The 20,607-nt window shown below is 43.1% G+C and overlaps 1 protein-coding gene across 1 annotated transcript; it reads right to left on the bottom strand.

The window, feature by feature from the left end:
* Positions 1-407: 407 nt before the first annotated feature.
* MASTL (microtubule associated serine/threonine kinase like) lies at positions 408-18,195 on the bottom strand. The gene is made up of 12 exons (XM_015414285.1): positions 17,998-18,195; positions 15,759-15,896; positions 14,351-14,490; positions 13,468-13,556; positions 11,828-11,934; positions 11,004-11,148; positions 9,645-9,808; positions 7,615-8,835; positions 6,158-6,296; positions 1,701-1,814; positions 1,513-1,614; positions 408-573 (listed from the first exon to the last, which is right to left on the bottom strand). The coding sequence occupies exons 1-12, from the start codon at positions 18,193-18,195 to the stop codon at positions 416-418; spliced, it is 2,715 nt and encodes a 904-aa protein (XP_015269771.1). The 3' UTR covers positions 408-415.
* Between the last annotated feature and the right edge of the window lie 2,412 nt (positions 18,196-20,607).

Below are 20,607 nucleotides of genomic sequence, written 5' to 3'. Positions count from 1 at the left end.
GGGGGTCTGAAAAACAATCTCAAGCAAATCCCAACCCTATTTTTTAACCACAGGCACATGAAAGATAGAGACCCCATGCATTAAGCCCCTTCCCCAAAGCTTACGCTGCAATGACAGCCTTTCCCTCCCAACCACAGAAATACTCCCTAGCAGCAGGAAACCACATTTTTTGTTGTGCGTGAAAGTTAGTCATTCTACCATTCCATATATAATACTCGGCTTTACATAAGGTGCAGAAACTAATAAAAGGATCAGAAACTGTTTGAAGCTAAAAGCCTCAATACAGCTTGTAAGAAAAATAGTTAAAAATAGGTAATATTTTTAAAACTAAATGCTTACGAAACCAACAGTAAACTAGTGTTAAGAGGAGGCCCTATAAATGCACATCCCTATAGAGCATTCCATTTTCCTGATATTACAAGCTGAACCCAGATACTGTCAGCTGCTGAGCGTTATTCCTCGCTTCAAAGTAAGAAGTGTCTGTTTCATCATTTGGCTGTGGAATGAAAGGCATGGTCTGATTGTGCAGATTATCCCAGTCTACACCATGAAAGAAGGGGTGAAGTTTCAGCTCTAGAATAAAAAAAAAGTTTGAAACAATCGTTAAGGCTTCTTCCTGTGAATGCTTCATTCAGTTCTGATGTCTGTAATTTCACTGAACGTTTCCCTTTTGTAGTAAGACCTTGAATACAAAGGCAAACTTTCTCAAGCACCTATCTAAACAATGTTGCCAATCTTGTTCCTTAAACCTACAGGTTGAAAAATACTGTTAGGTCCCAAGTTCCATTTCCTTGTCAATTTTATCAACCTACACACATTATGATCTTGGACACAGGGAACAACCTATAATATGTGGACTTTAAGCGCGGGAGCAATGGCAAAACAATAGTAGAAGGGTGTTTAAGTCCACAATTAAAATCAGTAGCAAAAAGCTAGTACAACATCCTGAATACAACATCAGATTCCGGACTCCTGAAGCTTGTGTTCAAATCTTGGCTCAGCCATGAAATTAAACCACTTATTTAGCTTCAACGACCACCATACATGAGGGTGAACCACATACTTTGCCCTGAGGACCCTGGAGGAACAGATAATAAACAACAGCTCCCTGTCCTTCATCTTTTCCTATAAGCTGATTCATGGACATTTCATTAACAGCCTAAAACATCTTTAGTGGTTATTCTTCCCTCCAATAAAATATTTAAGCTACAGCTTTCTTTTTCTTTTCTTTTTCTGGTATTTTTTCATTTTTGTATTTGTACGTGCCTGTGCCTGGAAGTCATGGCGACCTCTGGCGACTTCTACTGGGGCGCGGAGGAAGTTCAGAGAAGTGGCCTGCCTCTGCCTCCCGGCCCTAGTATTCTTTGGAGGTCTCCCATCCAAATACTTGTCAGGGTCAGCCCTGCTTCTGAGATCTGATGAGATTGGGCTTGCCCGGGCTATCCAGGTTGGGGCTTAAGCTGTAGCTCTCTGAAGTGCTACCAGAAAGGGATAAATGCAATAGATACGAACCCTTGAGTCCAGCTCGCTTCATACTGTCAATGGTTAAAAGAATATCAATTGCATTCTGAGCATTGTCAGATAATTTCTCTTCACCTTCAGGCCATGGAATATCTAGAAACAACAGGAGATAAATACCTTGGTATCATGATGTTAGACAAATAGCCTCAAAACTTGGTTTCAAAGACAAAGGTAATTACCCCTTTTCAGAATATTCTGGAATACTTGTGGTGGTGTCTCATCATTGAATGGAGGAATTCCAGTTAAAAACTCAAACAGGCAAACTCCAAGTGCCCACCAATCTACTGCAGGACCTAAAGCGGAAGAAAGCAGACAGAAATCATTCCCGGTCCTAAGAAATATTATTAATCTGTGAGTCAAGAAATGAAAAAGTAAAAAAGATCTGTGATCAGTACATCATCATTTTTGGCTTATGAATTTAATCCCCTTTTTTCTGTTCTCCTTATGTTAATATGTACAGAGAACCTTCTGCAATCTCAAACACACACATGGCCTTGCAAAGACCAATGGGAGATAGATTTTGCTTCCCTAAACAAAATCTCTGCTGAATGACCAAGGGTTCAGAAAGGAACCTAATAGTTGGATTAGGGCCACATATTCAAATCACCAGACTCAAAGATCAGTAATGAAGATTTCACATTAGTTTCTTAATCATCCAGTAACAGGAGGCTGAGGGTTTGGTTTTTTTCCTAAAGCTTTAGTGTGCATTCCTTACTATGGAAATAGACTCCAAAGAAAAGCTAGCTCTGAGTCAAATCTCTGCAGTGCAAATATTAATTATGATAATGCAATGATAACTTTCCCTTATTAATTCCTTGACAACTTTTGAACCCGGAAATTCACTGTTGATCCAAAGCCGTGCATCCAGATCACATGCAAGGAAAGCTGTCTAGGCACCACAACCCATTAACAAGCAGCATGCATCCTTCAGCTGCTGCACTGCTAAAGCCACAACAAGCCCACCATGTCAGGAACAAAAGATGGATATCCTTGCTGTGAGAACTTGGTCGTGCTGGAAATACTGAGACATTTTCCTGACCTTTCCAGGACCAGCTCAGACAACGCTCATGCAAGCAATGCCAGAGAGTATGGTTTTGCATGCAGACGCGACAGAGGAACTGGGCAGTCATGCCAGCTGGATGTCCATAACTTGCATCATTCCAAAAATATATCCCAGCGAGCTTATACATTACATTTTGCACATGAGCAACCAAATGCGGGCTACCCGGTTGAGGAAGCAATGTAATGAGCTGGATCCAAGTAACTTTTCTGCTGGTGAAAAAAGGAAGAAGGGTTGCTTTTGACCCCCTCCCCCCCAACAGCTACACTGAGAATCATGGGACCTACATGTACGAAAGCCATGTGGGGAAGAAGCTGTAGCAGAAAGGGAAATTGGGCAAAATGGAAAAAGTGGGAAAGTGGCAAGATCCAGCTCAGTGTTTGAACCAGCCCACCGATTTCATTCAAATGATAGACAAGTTTTTCTGCCAAAATACCATTTCTCATAAGCTTGAAAAACCCACCCATTCAGCTCACCAGGCAATTAGCGAAGCAAGCAACATTTCAGAAATTCAGAAGAACTTGATGTCTTAAAAAATGTTAAGTGCCAAAGTTTTGAAAAATATAAGTAACAAAGTCTAATAAGATCACAAATTCTATTCGACATGCTGAGAAGCCATTTTGTCCTTATTTACCTATATACTAATGTTCTAGAACGTACAGTATATGGAAGACCTCAAGGTTCTGTATTGTGCTTTCTGGTGCCTGGTACCTAGATGAAGTTAATAAGTTCACATGAAGTAAAGTGTTGGATTTGGGTGTCATCAATATGTCTATGAAGGTCACAGTCTGCTTTTGGAAAAGTACATCCAATCCATAGTTAAGGAGTGCCTTCTTTTCTATGCATCTTATATGAAGACTCTTTTACCTTCCAAAGACCAGATCTTATTACTCTGATCCATGTTTTTGTACCTTCCAGTCTTCACTATTGTAATATGCTCTGCAGCTACTTTGAAAATAGCAGAGAAACTTTGATGCTCTGAAAACGAACTCATTTTGCTGGCTGAACAAGGCAAACAAGACCTAGATAACATTTCTAGCATAACGGCCTTGGCTCCTGATTTACTTCACTTCAAGAAGTGCTGGTATTTAAAATCCTTCACAGTTGTGGACCTAAGCATCTGAAGGATCATATCCCTCAAGCCAGTTAAGATCAAGCCAACAACAGCCTGACTCACAATACAACATGCCAGATGAAGAGCATTTTCTCTGTAGCTCCAGCTGTCTAGAGTTCCCCTTCCAGAAGAAGGAAGAGAGGAGGAGATTGGATTTATGCCCCACCCTTCACTCGAAGTCTCAGAGCAGCTTACAAACTCCTTTCCCTTCCCCTCCCCACAACAGACACCCTGTGAGGTAGGTGGGGCTGAGAGAGCTCTTTTGAGAATTGCCCTTGAGAGAACAGCTCTGACAGAACTATGGCTTGCCCAAGGTCATCCAGCAGCTGCAAGTGGAGGACTGGGGAATCAAACCCGGTTCTCCCAGATTAGAGTCCGCACACTTAAGCACTACACCAAACTGGCTCTCAGAAGGGGAACAAGAATGTTCTGTGATTTTCATATCTTTTAAGATTTGCTTTTTCTTAGTTTTATGCTCGTTGCTGATCACTGAATTGTTTTCCCCTTGGCTGAATCCATTAAAATTGAACTATGTTGTGGTGATTCTTAAAAAAATATTTATTGATTCGTACTACTTTATGTCGTACAGTGCTTTGGTTTTCAGAAATAGTATATAATGGTATTTAAATAAATGTGAGCTTTGATGTACAAAAAGAGAGGTCAAATCATGTCATAACATGAGAAAGGGAAGTCTTCATGTGAGCTTCAAAAAAGGAAACAGTCCAGTCCTGATTCTTTCAAAAGGAGAGTCTCCTTCACATCAACAATGTGCACAAAGTCTTGTTCGGTTCTACACTCCAGCACGTATCTTGAGCGCTGTGATCTAGTTATACTTTGACTCATATCTTAAGTGTTACAGCAAGCTTACCAGAAATCTGAATTCCTGTGTGTGGAAAAAGAATCAGGTAAATATTTTATATGCCTCCATTAACACTATCACATCACACACAACGTGCTATATTCGAGGCATCCGTTCTGCTAACAGCACTTTCAGCCAGTGCAAGAAACCTTCCACTGAGGCAAAGGGAAAGTGGCACCGTAAACAGAATGAATACTGAGGAGGACCCATTCCAGTTTTTAAATGCTGAAGTAATTAGCAGAGAGAAGAGAAGAGATTGGATTTATACCCTGCCCTTCACTACCCAAGGGAGTCTCAGAGTGGCTTAAAAACTTTTTTCCCTTCCCCTCTCCACAACAGACACCCTGTGAGGAAGGTGGGGCTGAGAGTCTCGGACAGAAACTGCTCTTTTTCAAGAACATCTGTGCCAGAACTATGGCTTTCTTAAGGTCATCCAGCCGGTGCAAGTGGAGGAGTGGAATCAAACCTGGTTCTCCCATATTAGAGTCCGCACTCTTAACCACTACACCAAACTGGCTCTCCCCAAACAGCAATCATGTTACAGATTTGCAAGCATGTGGCAGTTCTCTAAATACAAATAACTGAACTGGTTTTCACAGACTTTTCTACATACAATAGACATCATTATCATTAAAACTGTATATCTAAAAGAGAGAAAGACCTTGCAATCCAGAGACAAATAAAAGATGACAAATAACAATTGACCCAGAGTGGAGCAGTCACAGGTCAGACATACTATGGTTCAGCATGCCCCATCATCTTTTTATCCTTCATAATGGTGGCAGCAAATCTTGCCTCTTGGAGAGTAATTAATTTGTCTCTATCTGTCAGCAATATAACTAATTTCTCCTGATCTGACCTTCCTGGGAAACGGGATATTATGGTCTGCAAAAATCTATTGCATTCAACCTCATAACTTGTACACTGAAATGTGACATGGAATAGATCCTCAATAGACTTTTGACCTATACGGTATCCCATATCTTGCTATATTTCCCTATTTGTACAAATGTTGAACTCAACAACATTATGATCACTGTTCCCAAGCGGTGGAATCACTTTTACATCTCTCACCAGGTCTTGAGTGTTACTTAGGACCAAATCAAGGATCGCCTCTCCCCTGGTAGGTTCCATGACGATCTGCTCCATAGCACAGTCATTTAGAGTGTCTAGAAACTCAGTCTCTTTCTCTCGACTAGAACACATATTGACCCAATCATTGTGTGGGTAGTTAAAATCACCTATTACGACACAGTGTTTTTGTCTACCTGCTATCTTTAATTCATTCATTCATCTTCCATGGTATCCAACACAATTCCTTTCTGTTTGTACTCAAGATGCATTTTGTTGTGAGGGTTCCTTCCAAAACCTCAGGAGAGAATATTCAGGGTGGGTGATGGGCAGCAGAGGGACAGGGAAGGTGGGAACAGAGCTTCCAACCTGCTATGTTTTGCCAGTTTGGGAACAGGGTTAACACACAAGCTATGCATTTACAATAACATTCTGGTTATGGGTTTAAGCAGAGCCAGGACCTCATGACTAGGCTGAGAAAACATGTTCCTTAAAGACATCAAATTATCCTACAATTAATTGTGCTGCTTACCATGAGCCTTTGCGAAGAGCAACTCAGGTGCCAAGTAGTCTGGGGTCCCTAAAATGGATTCGCCCTCGACTGGGGCAGCCCCTCTTCGGACACTCTTTGGAGTTCTGTAGGGTGTATCAGCATTTCCCTGATTAGGGGTCTGATGTCAAAGAATAGAGGTTATGTCAGACAAAGGCATCATACAGGCTAATAAACTGGTTCAGGCTCAGACACCAAACTGCAGGGCTGAAAAAAGCATCTAACGAGCACACCCCCATCCCCCATCCAGTTCTCGTTCTCTAGCATCTTCACTCCTGGAAAGGATGTCTTTCTCCTATCTTATTAATAGTGCCCTCCCTGAATATTTTCTTCACTATGTCTAGTAGGCATTAAACCAAGGGTGTTGAACTCATTTGTTATGAGGGCCGGATCTGACATAAATGAGACCTTGTTGGGCCGGGCCATGTGTGTCATAAAATGTGATGCCAGGTAGCGGAGATATAAACTTTATAAAGGACACAAACACAAAGGGTGTTTTTTACTTAAAATAAAAATATGCTTAAAACATTAGCACTCTTGCAATATTTTGTTTATTTAACAGTGTCTGATAACTGACACCTCTTGCTCTGAATTATTGCATCAAAATGTCTGTGCCGTTGCAATCTTGAGTATGCTGTTCAGGTGTGTATCTGTAAGCTGCAAACCTACGATGATGCAGCAGCAGCAGCAGAACTGGAAGAAGAAGCAGAAGACAGCCAGTTCCACTGCAGGCCTGATAGAAGCCCTCCGGGGGCCTGATCCGGCCCTCGGGCTGCATGTTTTGACACCCCTGCATTAAACTATTGCAACTTCTAAGCAACTAAAGAAGAAGAGATTGGATTTATACCCCGCCCTTCACTACCCAAAGGTGTCTACACCAAACCTAACACTGCCTGATCCACCCTTGCTACTCTAACATGTTAGAGCCACATCATTCAACAGGAAAAAATCCTACAAATGTCTTACGCTGAAATGGTAAGCAGACCATAACTCATCATATGTAAAAAAGCAAACACACACACACACATGTGTGTGTGTCTGTGTGTGTATTCACATTTGTACATGCTTCAGCAACCTGCTGTCAGCTGAGGTTCCCTGCCACACATACACAGTGATACACATGTGGGATTCATGCAACTGAATTCTTGCCTGGGCTTCACAGGAATTTTTGTGAGCAGGGTGGTTCTTTAGTTATTGGGATGGATCCCACACAAAATCTCTGCTGACAGAAGTTATTCCATCATTGAAGTGGGACTTCCTTGCCTCCCCCTTCCTGCAGCTACCCCAAATGCCCCCCCCCCGTGCTGCTCCTGTAGGGTCAGGGAACCCTGAAAAACAGGGTGGGGGGAGTTGTTAGTTTGCCATGAAAGAGGGAATCAGTGACCGTTCACCCCCATCAGTGACCCGCCCCGCCCCACTGTAACATCCAATGCATTTACCTGATAAACTTTGTAGGGTTTCCCCTTTTGCGCAGGTGTAATAGCCATAGGATAAGAGCCACTACAAGCAGAGATGTCCATTCCTTCTACAGAAACTGTGCTAATTCTTGATGGCTCAGATATATTAGACGTATTGATTGAGCTGTTGTAACTACGAAAGGCAACCATGTTTTTCTTGAAGAGGTTCAGTGTTTTCACCATCTCCGCTGATGGAGACAAGTGGATGTTGGGATGTGTCTCAGTCACACTTTGCAAACTCTTGTCCTGTGCCTGCTGCAACTCCTTGCCCTCCCGGACAGTAACCACTTCCTCACCTCTCAATGAGGCATCTGCACAGCTAAGTGACATTACAGACACATCCTCTGTTTTCAGTTCTTCAAAGCTGAGGTCTTTAATGCCCCCAGCTGTATGAGATAGGTGCTTTTCTAAATGCAACACTGCAGCAGATGCTTCCGGAAGGGATAGATCAGAGTCCACACTCATGCTCGCTAAGGGCTTTTCGTCGTCAGTGCATAAGAAGCTGGAACTCAGGTGCTCCTTTTTCCCATCCTTTTCACAGTCTGCATCTAGATAATGCATAAGATTCTTAGCTATTAAAGAGATGGCTGGTTTCCCACCCTTGCTTTGATTGCCATTTGCACAGGTCTCCTGCAGACCTCCATCGCCAGAAAGTTTTAAGCAATTGATTTCAGTTGTTAAACTTGTGCATTGCTTCCTAGGAATATCCACAATCTTACAACCACGTCTGTATTCTGCATTGGTTTTCTTGACAAGGGCAAGTTCTTGAGATGGACTGGTGTCCACCAGCGTGAAGCGTCTTTTGACACTGAGCTTCTCCTCTAACCTTGCCTCCTCTTTCTTTTCTTTGGCAAGGCTGGCCAAGCTCGGTGACCTCTGGCCATCAGAAGGTTCTGCTGTCCCCTTAGCCAGAGCAGGTTTATCTGCACTAAGTTTCGCTTCCCATTCTTTGTATTCTGAAAGACATTTTCGTACCAGGTCTTTCACATCACAAGTCCTTACAGAGGTATCACGTACGTCTGATCGTTCTACTCTTCCTTCATGCCTGCTTCCAGAGTCATTGCTGCTAATAGGAGATATGACAGACTCCAGTGTTCTCCTCTTTAAGGCCTTCGTGTCATTGGTATACATTAAATCTGCATTATGAAGCTTTTCTGATGAAGCTAGCTGGCCAGTGGCAGAGCAGAATATGTCTTCTGCTTCCTAAAAACAATACCAAGTTTACAATTTTAGATACCATGATGTTGTTTCCAGAGAGCACGTTCTCAGTCATCCATAACATTATAATCACCCTACTGAAAACATAATAGCTGAAATAAAGTGTGTTTTCAAGCATTAGGAATAACAATGCACTGGGAAAAAAGTGAATTGTGATCAACAGAGACAAGAAGCTGCACTGCTTATTTCAACGACACTCCTCTCTGGCCCACCTGAGAACCTCTCGGCACAGTGTAATCAGGAGCAGCTTTTGAGTTCACATGCACTTTCCACACTAGGCCTACCTTAAGGTTTCATTTGAGAAAATACCACATTTATTAGAGCACAGGACTCCAAAGATCCTGCAATCAAGACCCTGCATGAGATTAAACTGAAGCAGAATTTAATCTGTACAGTTAGGGAGATCTCATATTCCAACAAGCACCATCTTCTAGTTCAGGAGCTACGTTCTGTGCATCTCAGACAGGGGGCAGGGGGGACGTCCAGGAGGAAAACGTGGCCCTGAGACTTACTTCACAAAAACTAGTTAAGTCCTTGAAGAGCTTTGTGCTCACTTTGAGAATTCCCTGTGACTCTACAGAAATACCCACTTTCCACCATGTTCTCAGCTCTCAAAATACAGGAAGTAAGATAAGCGTATCCCACCAAGCAAACTGTATCCAAGTCAATCACTTCTCTGGGGTGAGTGACAGAACTCGGAGAAATGCCACCCCGCCTCACCGTGTACATCTGTATCTCTGTGAAACTGTCAAGAGGAAGCAAAATTTAGCATAAAGAGATAGAGCAGTCCTGACCTGGATGTCTTTCTCCCACCTGGGGCTGCTACAGCACTCTGACTCCATGCTGGACAGCTGGGTGCAGGAAAGGCTACTGGCACTTGAGGTCCCGTACCTCTTCCGGGACTGAAGCAGACTTGGCGTCAGACTCTTAACAGGCATCACAACTGAAGAATCAAGGCCTTCAAGGGGGGGAAAGATACAGCAGCAAATCCAGTCAATTGCACTGAGAAACGTAGGAAAGATTCAGTGCAATATTTAACTGTTGACCTGTCCATCCTTGCTGTTAAGTGTTAATTGATAATACCTGCTACCAATGTTCCCTCTAAGCTGTGGAGTCTTGTGAGCAAAAATTCTACTTTGTGAGCCACTGGAATTAAAGTTGTGAGCGAGCGATTTGGCTGCTGCATAAATCAGTTTGCTTTGGAGCCATCCTTCCTGAGCTAAGACAAAAATGTGTGAGCCGGAGGCTAAAAACCTGTGAGCTAGCTCACACTAACTCAGCTTAGAGGGAACACTGCCTGCTACATGAAGAATAGATTATGCTAGTCTCCAAAGCCAAATTTAAATATGAATTCCTTTCATATATTATAATATCAAATTATTAATGGGGAAAGAGCTATTGGAAAAGAACTATGCAAAAAAAAGAGAAAGAAAACAGAAACACTTCAGCTCAAGCGAAGGTTCCTGCTCATGTATCTATGCAGAGAAATGAAACCACACTAACATCACTAACAAGGCACGGCTTTTCTGCTGGTGGGTCAGAGCTCACAAGCAGATAATGCCTGGAGCCAAGGACCACAGAAGTGACACCCGCACCACATTTTTTTAACCTGCTCGGTTGTTAAGAGGAACAGAAAAAGTAACCCACGTAGTAAAAATGGGTTATGCGTTGCTAGCTGGGTTTAAAGTCATGTCTCAAAGGCTTAAGCGACTGCTTCTGTGAACCAAAGTTACACGTACTTTGTACTTCTCTTTCAAACTATAGCTCTCATTATTGTTTGAAACAGGGTTAACTTTAAAACAGCTATTTAAAACAGTACTGAATTTGTAAGCCACTTGGAATGTAGTTTCAGGCAGGTAGCAGTGCTAGTCTGCAGCAGCAGGACTAAATTCGAGTCCACCAGCACCCTAGAGACCAACAAAATTTCCCAGGGTATAAGCTTTTAAGCTTGTGAGTCAACAGTCACTTCATCTAATACCAAAGTGGCCTTTGACTCATGGAAGTTTATACCCTGAAAAATATTGTTGGTCTCTAAGGTGCTGCTGGATCCAAATTTTGGAATGTAGTGAAGCTGGATAAAACATTTTAAATAAAGCACATCTTTAAAATCCTGCAATTTTGCTTCCATTCAGCACGCTAGGTTTGATACTTACATGTCCTAAGCAGCTTACTTGATGCAGGAGCACAGTCTTTGCGGCTCACAGAGAGGGGGGAAACAAATCCTTGAGAGAGCTTAGGCGTCTCCATAGAAATAGGGCTTGGACTGGGTGCATGCATTTTAGCTCCAACCGGGGTGAACTGCCAGAATGAGAGAAGCTTGCTCAACAAATAGCTATAATTCAACGAAGCAGAGCACATAACACAGTATTTTGTGACCGTAGATCTTGGACACACCTCATGCAACCATCTCAGCAGGGCTTTTTTTGGTAGAAAAAGCCCAGCAGGAAATCATTAGCATAATAGGCCACACCCCTGACAGCACAGTTCATTCACATATTAGGCCACACCCCCGTGTTACCAGAAGTGTGGTCACCCAGCCACACCCATCTTTTGCTTCTTATTCTCTTTACCTTGTTTGTTGACAGAACCCAGGGCTTTTTTTTGGAGCAGGAACTCCTTTGCAGGCCACACACACCCTAATTGTAGCCAATCCTAATGAGTTCCTGCTGTTGGGTGTGGCCTATTATGCTAATGAGTTCCTGCTGGGCGTGGCCAACTTGGGAGCCAGCCGGAACTCCGTTCCTGCCCCAAAATAGCCCTGCATCTCAGCAATTAAATGTGCTTGCAACATATGCTGCAGACAGGAATGACATGGCTGCAGACTTCATGCGCCATGCGAGTTTTAATCATATAATACTGAACTCAAGAAACAGATTGTGGTCCACTGAAATGTGGAGATTACCCCCAAAAGAGCAGGAAACTCTCCAAGGAGTACAGTACAATCATTTGAAGACTATATATTATTTTGATTACTTACAAAAGCCAAATTGCTGATAAGAGACAGCACTTGCCCCGGAGTACGTGAATAATCTTGCTTTGGTTTAGGCATCGATGGTGTCGTGAGGATATCCATCATATTTATCTCTGAAAAGGGATTAATAAGATTAGCTTCCATGTTACCATTTCATTTGTTTGTTTATTTGCAGACTGCTGTGAAAGAAAATACTTTGCTCTAATGACACGCGATGTACGTATACCAGTAGAGCTCGCTGCAAGCCAAACTATTATTTTATTTAAACTAAAGGGGTGAGAAGTGGGGGGAAAGTAGGCAGGAAACAAGCAATCCCTCCCTCACTCCAATGAGAGACCAGGCAAAGGGTAGTTTAGATCCAAGCAAATTGGGTGGGCACTGGGGAGGCAAGTATGTACTGTGTGAATAAGCTGTTTAGAGACAGTTGTTTCTTCTGGAACATCACAACACTACTGATGGCATATGCCACTTCCCACATTATGGGAATCTTCAACAGACACCCACCCCTGAGCCATACCAAAAATTAATCTTAAAAGGCTCCTTAGCTTCAAACCAAGTTTTCTATACAGCAAAGGGTTTGTATGTGTGTGAAGATGAAGCCCCATTTGGGCAGGCTCAACTAACTGCGCTGCTCTTTGGAGCTCAGCCTGCGTCTTTCCACACAAGTACAAACCCAGAAGATTAGGACTGCAACTGAGGACAGAAAAAGTGTGAAGTCTTAACAAGCTGCATACAAAGGGGCACAATTGATGTAAAATTTTGAGACGTTTTGAAGCCATGGGGTGGAACGTTTTTCTCTGGATTTTTGGGGAAGAATTTCGCTGGCTCCAAGTGGAGGTGTGGAGAACTGAACCCAGTTCTCCAGATTACAGTCCACCACTCCAGATCAGAGTCCACCACTACACCAAACTGGCTCTCAGAGAAAGTACAAACAACTGCACACTATGCTATCTTAGTACACTTCATTCATTCCAAAAGAAAACATTTTCAAAGGAGTTTTTTCAGTATATCCACAATTTCTTAATTTGAAGCTGAAATTAAAAAAAAACACCTGATTTTTCCATCCTAGACATTTTGAGTAAAACCTTGTCTTAAAAAGCATTTCACTCATTTCAAATAAGAGATATTTCATGCAATTTTTTTCAGGGTTCCAAAGTTTCCCAGTGGAAAAACATCAGAAAAAAGTGGAACATTCCCCACATTCCTCACACAGTTGTCTATTAGTTCCCAGGCCTTCACCTCTCTAGGCATCAGAAAGTTTACATTCAAGCTTAAAAAATATTTCTACTACTTATTAGGCTGCCAAGATTTTTACTTGCCCATGTTCCTACACATGCCTAAGTTAATCCTTGCTGGCACACAGAATACCTCGCTGACTTGAGTGGGCTTAGACTGGAGTTAGTGTGCACAGGGCTGCAGTGTACACCTGAGACGTTTCCTTGCCTGGTTACCTTAAGATGATTCTTATTGCCTGCCGGGAGACCAGCTATTCAATTTGTTAACTGTAAAATTTTCTAGAACTTCCTGAAAATTCATTTCAACACACCGCAAAGGAACTGTTGCTTAAGATATGTGTACAAAGACAGAACATTTGCTTTATCTAAACTGCCACATAACATTTTTTATAAACCACAATTGGGTCTCACCTCTGTTCAGAGCAACTCTGGACAATCCAAAGTCTGTCAACTTAATGTGACCCTCATTTGATATCAGCATGTTGTCTGGCTTCAGGTCTCTGCCGGTATAAGGAAAACAAAATACATCTGCTGTACAGATACTTTAATGTAATCAAGGCAGGGCAGCCAGTTCAACCTCACAAAGCATTGTGTTTCTCATACGTATGGCTCTCTCTGCCAGTTCAGTGGTTATATATACTGAATGATACGATAATCAGTTAAATGGATACATGGATTAACTACAAATGCCAAAGAAATAAATCCTTTGCCTTAAAGTAAGCGAGCCTATCTGCCCTGTAGTAATAAATGTTGCTATAATTCTTGTGATGTACGAAGAGAAGTAACAACAAATACATTGATTTTCTGAGCACATTCAAAAGTGAGCCTTTGACCCTTGCTGAACCTCTTCTGCCTCAGCATCAAAACCTAGAATAGATTTCTTATTTTATCAGGGATTTGAACCTGGGTCTCCAAGAGCCTAATATTGATGCTCTAATACTCCTGACTGTAATTAGAGAAAGAGTAAAGAGAAAGTATTCAGCAAAATGCTCCAAACTAAATCATAAAAGATTTGTTTCCTTTTGGTAGATTTTGCATGTCTATTTAAATACTTGTACAGAAAACAGAACACTGGGTTACCAGCTCGTGCAGTCAGATAAAAAAAAACACAGGAAGATTGAGTTCTTGATGAAAAGCATTAAATTACAAGTAAAAGCAGCCGGACCACATGCCAAAGACGGTCCTTGACATTAGTTTCCTCCCAACAAGATGTCTGCATTTCCCCTGGGGATCAGAGAAAATGATCTAGTGCTGAATAGCATAAACGTACCTGGCTGCAATAAAAACAGCATACCTGTGAATTATTCCATGCCTGTGGAGGTAATCAAGAGCCAGCGCAACTTCAGAAATGTACTTCACAGCCATTTCTTCATCAAAGTAACCATATATTTGAAGGAGTGATTTAACGTCTCCACCAATGAGATACTCCATTACCTACCAGTGAAAAACAACAATCATTATTTCAAATCAGCACCTTCATTTATGGTAACATCTACATCACATCATTCACAAAGTTTCAGTACATAAACTGTATATAATAGCTAGAGGACATATTTGACTCCTGAAATGCAGGCAGAAACAGAAATGGGACAAATAGTTTTAAAATTTAGGCTGAAATCAAAGCTACAAAACACAGAAGGTGAAAACAAAACTGTGTGGCTGGTATCCTTTCCTTGAGCTGGCAGATAGTTTTCTAAACTTGCAAAAAGCTTAAAGCTTGTGAAATGGATCAAGGGATAAGACAAGCTGGATAATAATTCTTTAAAGGCTTATATTGAACTGGAAGGAATTACAAGCAGTGTTCCCTCTAAGCTAAGGGGAGCGGTGGCACAGGGGATTTATCCTCTGGTTAATACATCTGAGCTGAACAGAGCTGCTGTCAGTTCTAGCCCCGTGCTGGTGTGAGCTACCAGCCTTGTCCCCAGCTCGCTGTCCACCCAGCGGTTTGAAAGCTTCGGCGAGTAGATAAAATGGGTACCACTCCTTAGAGAGGGTGGGCACACTAAAAACCCCGGTGGGGGAGGTGTTAGCCGACGAATGGAATGTCCAGCACGTAAGACCGAAAAGCCTAGCAAGAACTCTTCGGCATCAAGGAAGCCTGTAATGGGCCGTCCGGCCAGGCAGTGGCAGTGCTGCGCTGCAACTTGAAGCAGTCCAGAGAAAGCTGAGGACATCAAGCTACGCCGAGGGGAAAATGCAGTTGGAACATATCTGACCTTACAGCTGAACAAGACTCCCCGTCGGCTGCGAATGTGTGTGATTTAAAGATTATATGTTGCCCTCCCTTACCCCTTGAATCACTGTTAGTCTCGTGTGTAATGGAGTAACTGTAAATCGCTCAGAACCAGCAAGCTCTGCAGGATTGAGTGATTAATAAATTGAAAGATTTATTATTATTATTATTATTATTATTATTATTATTATTATTAAGCTGTGAGTGTGAGCTAGCTCACAGTTTTTTTAGCATCCAGCTCACACATATTTGTCTTAGCTCAGGAAGGGATGGCTCCAGAGTAAACTAATTTATGCAGTAGCCGAATCGCCCGCTCACAACTTTCAATGCCAGTAGCTCACAACGTAGAAGTTTTGCTCACAAGACTCCACAGCTTAGAGGGAACATTGATTACAAGGGGAAATAAGATTTTCTAATGAACTCCTGAAATATCTACTTTAAAAGCTACCTTAAGGCACTGAACACTTACCAAGTAGACATTGTTGGCAGACTGAAGTGAGTAGTATAAGTGCACAATGAAAGGACTTTTACTAAGAGCCAAGGCATCTCTCTCTGCCTGTACCTGATGGACCATATTCTTATTTATTAGAACAGCTTTTTTGACTACCTGTAAAGCAATGCAGAGGCTGATAAACATACACAGAACATACATTTCTCTACCTGTACTTATTTCAATATAGGTACGAAATTTCTACTGAGAAAAAAAGATAAACCAGCAATATATATAACTTTCCTGTGTCAGATATTGCATTTTATTCCACCCACCAGAGCTTAAAAAAAAACAACCCAACCAGCATCACCCTGGCTATACAGCCAATGAGGTTCCCATATCTGCCAATCAACTGGACACTCCTGAGACATTCACTTTCAGCCAGTTCACTAAAACACATTGTAACAGTTCAGCCAGAAACACCTCTACTTCAATTAATCTGTTTTCATATTTGGGTTTCTGTGTTAAGAATCCACCAATCCAAAACACTGGTATTTTCAAGTGCTTAGTTCATAGCTTATTTCTGTTTCCATTTTCCAGAGATCTCTTAGAAAACTAGTATGGAATCTCCATTTGAATTATCAGTGCCACCATCAAAGTACTGCATAATCATTATGTATGGCACCTACAACACAGCAGGCACTGCTGTAAGGAACTTATCTAAAATATGATACAATAGAACAACAGGGGAAGGAAGGAAGGAAGGAAGGAAGGAAGGAAGGAAGGAAAACAGTGAAGCCACATGTGTTCACTTCAGCTACCCATAAATTACTTTGCTTCAGTAGGGGATAGAGATTAAGGAGCTGTACCAACGGCTTCATGGGAAAGATAGGTATGAACAGGAATTTGTAGAAAATGAGAGAGAGGGCACCATAAAAGTATTCCAAGAGGCAGTTCCAGGCACAGGAAGGGCAGAGCTATTTGGGAAGCAGGAAACTTTTGGTAGCTAAAGGCAATGAAAATTCATGGGCAAAGGTAAGAGGTGTGAAGAAAAGCAAGGCCATGGTGAGCTCTGTACTAGATCTGAGAACAGACAGGAAGCCATCGCAGCGATTTATGGGGGAAAGTTTTGTAACGTTATAATATGTCAGATTATACGGTTGCTTAAATCTGCATTCTGAGGGCTGAAGAGCAGCAATGAGGTACAAGAGGCCACATGATTCATAACAGCAGGAAGGAACTGTTTAATTTTCCCTCACCTGCTGCTTTCCCCCTAAAACTACCCCCAGCTGTGATTAGGAACACTGGGGGGGGGCAAGGGGGAAGACTGCAGGAGACAGGTTGGATGGTACAGGAGTTAAATATACCCTCCTGCCTGCCATGCCTCTGCTCTAAATCATGCCACTTCCCCAAAATACTTTGCAGCCATGCACAGTGATGTGGACCATTAGCCAAGTCTCTAACTTATCTCTGATAACTGTGAGCAATTCACAAAACTGTGCTCCATCATCAGTATTAGCATCATAGGCTTCCCACTGGCATTGTGTTGGTTTAGATCTGTTCAGTGGAAGTCCTTGGTTTAAATGTCACTGCTCTCATAAGTTTACAAGATGGCCTTAGTCAAGCTACTATTCTCACAGGTGGGCAGCTGTGTTGGTCTGAAGCGGTAGAACAAAGTTTGAGTCCAGTGGAACTTTTAAGATGAACAAAGTTTTTTTCAAGGTATGCGCTTTCCTGTGCATGCCCACTTTTCTCAGGAAGTGGGCATGCACACAAAAGCACATACCTTGCATAACACTTTGCTGGTCTTAAAGGTGCCACTGGGCTCAAACTTTGTTCTACTATTTTCTCAGCCATCTACCTGTTTTTATGCTATAAGGATACAACCTAGTTCTAATTCTCTGCTCTGGGAAAGAGAGGTGATTGGGGTATCCCAGTGAGAGAGATAACCTGTCTGTTTCATCATGCCCATTGTCAGTTGCATCATGCCTATTTATGTCCTCAGCAAAGTAATAGCCCAACGATTGTGACCGTGTTTAACAAACGTCTGCTGAAATCAAATACACCCCCAAGATCAAGTCTATAACGAGAACATTTTAAATCATTACCTTTGTAGGATACGTTAAAGAAACCCATAATCTAAATTTGAAATAAAACGTGCATTGATATTTAAAGCACCACAGTAAACTTAGGACTTAAATTTATTTCTTAAATATGTTCTCAGCTAAAATGTATACTTGTGCATTGGTCGGCAGTGGTCGCGGGGCGGGGGGCTCACCTTGACGGCGTACAGCTTCCCTCCTTTGCGGCCCAGGTAGACCTTCCCGAAGGCGCCGCGGCTGATGGGCTTGACAATGGTGAAGTCCTCGATGGAGGGCGGCCGAGGCACCGCGACGCGCCTCTCTCCCCCCTCGGCGGCCGTAGCGGCAGCAGCCGCCTGCACGCCTGGCCCGTGACCCTGGGGCGCCGGCTCCATGGCCCGCGCGGCCGAGACGGACCCACCGGCAGCCCCAGCCTTCCTTTCGCCCCGCGACAATTCAAAGCTAAGCCCCGCCCTGGCAACGTCACACGCCAAACAGCAAGGAACGCATGACGTACCTCGCGGGGACGGGGAAAGATCCGAATGCTCCACCGTCGCCGTCTTTTTCGGCCACTTCCGGTGTGGGCTTCCCTCTCTGAAGTCGAAGGCGGGAGGTTTCACGACGGAGTAGCCGAAGGGTAGAGCGGCAGTATTGTGCCTTTATACGGAATCTTGTTGAAAATACGATTTTCCGCATTTGAGGCGGAAGCTCAGGGTGTGTGCTACTCTAATCTCTCTTGGTCTTTCTAGCAGATGCGTTGTCCGGCGGGCCTCGGGTCAGATCTGTTGAGAGCGGGGTTCCTTTTCTCCCGTCCCCTTGAACCAAGTTCATGTCCAACGAGGCCAGAAAGAAAGCATTATTAAACGGTGCCAAAACTTACTGAAAGTCCTGTGGCCCTTGCAAGACTAGCAAATTTATTATGGCATAAGCTCAAGTGGTTAAGACGCTGAACTGCAGGCTGTGGAAGGTCAGTAGTTCAGCAGTTTGAGACCCGAGTGAGCTCCCGTCTCTTGTTCCAGCTCCTGCCAACCTAGCAGTTCGAAAGCAAGAAATTGCAAGTAGATAAATAGGTAAACACTTCCATGCGCCTTAGTGTTTAGGCATGCCAGCCATATGACCACGGAAACGTCTTCGGACAGCGCTGGCTCTTCGGCTTTGAAACGGAGATGAGCACTGCAAGTCTAGAGTCGCACTCGACTGGCTTTCGAGCAAGGGAACCTTTACCTCTACTTTAAGCTTTCATGAACCGGGCTCAGGCTGAGCTGGCTGTGGTTTCAGTCTCATCCAACTATTTCAGATTTGACATCATATGTACAGTAAGTCCATGAAGTCATGCAGCTACTTTATACTGAGTCAGCCCATAGCTATCACAAGTGGTACTGTCTTCTCTGACTGGCAGTGGTTCCCCAGTGTCCTAAGTAAAAATCTTCACACGATCTGCTACTGACCCATTATGTCAACATATTTTGGATAATGGACAATTCTTTCTGTGCCTCCCTTCTACCTGGAATTCAATAATCATGTATCCTTTCGCACCAAGGAACCATCCCTGGGCAGGGTGGGAGGGGGGCTCTTGGTAGTTGGTGATTCGATCCTTAGGCAGGTAGACAGCTGTGTGGGGAACCCGCGTACTGACCGTATGGTGACTTGCCTGCTTGGTGCGAAGGTAGCGGACATTACGTGTGTTTTAGATAGGCTGGTAGATAGTGCCGAGGAGGAGCCAGTGGTCGTGCATGTCGGCACCAACAATGTGGGGAAATGCAGTCATGAGGTCCTGGAGGAGAAATTTAGGCTGCTGGGCAGGAAACTATTTTATTTTATTATATTTATACCCTGCCCTCCCCGCGAACGAACTTAGGTCCAGGACCTCCAAGGTAGCTTTCTCAGAAGTGCTACCTGTTCCACACGCAGGGCTGGAGAGACAGGCACAGATCAGGAGTCTGAATGCGTGGATGAGACTATGGTGTAGGGGGGAAGGTTTCAAATTTATTAGGCACTGGGATGCTTTTTGGAACAAGGGAGCTGTACAGGCGAGACGGTCTCCACTTGTCCTGAGAAGGAACCAGGCTGCTGGTGCTTAAAATCAAAAAGGTGGCAGAGCAGTTTTTAAACTAAATGTTGGGGGAAAGCCGACAGGAGATGAAAAGTCTCTGGTTCGGGTTGGCTCATCTCAGAGAGATGAGGGGGTAGCTGTTGCTTTTCTACAGGGAGGTAGATTGGAATTGTCCACTGAGACCATGGCTAGTGACATGGACTGCCTGACAAGATCTCGAGATAGCAAGAGGAAGGTTGCAGGCTTAACTTGTATGCAAAATTATAGCTGTTTCTATACAAATGATAGATCATAATGTTGTTGAGTTCAACATTTGTATAAATAGGGAATTGGCCAAAAAGACTGACACAACCACTTTTAACTTTAAAAGGGGTAACTTCTCTGATATGAGGGGACATGTGGGGAGGAAACTGAAAGGAAAAGTAGAAAGGGTCAAAACCATCGGGGAAGCGTGGAAAATATTTAAAACTACGATCCTAGAAGCTAAAAAATATATATTCCGCAGGTTAGGAAAGGCACGAATAGGTATAGGAAAAAGCCTGCATGGTTAACAAACAAAGTAAAGTCTGTGGTCAGGCAGGCAAAAAGGGAATATGAGGAGCATATAGCAAAAAACGTAAAGACCAACAATTAAACTTTCTTCAAATACAGGAAGCAGGAAACCAGCCAGGGAGGCAGTGGGGCCCTTGGATGACCAAGGGGTAAAAGGAGTACTGAAGGATGAAATGGAAATGGCTGAGAAGCTAAATGCATT

The sequence above is a fragment of the Gekko japonicus genome, unplaced genomic scaffold (genome assembly GCF_001447785.1).
Source record: "Gekko japonicus isolate JY-2015 unplaced genomic scaffold, Gekko_japonicus_V1.1 scaffold80, whole genome shotgun sequence".
Lineage (NCBI taxonomy): Eukaryota > Metazoa > Chordata > Lepidosauria > Squamata > Gekkonidae > Gekko > Gekko japonicus.
The sequence above is the reverse complement of the archived record's forward strand: the minus strand, read 5'-3'. Positions and strand labels throughout refer to the sequence as shown.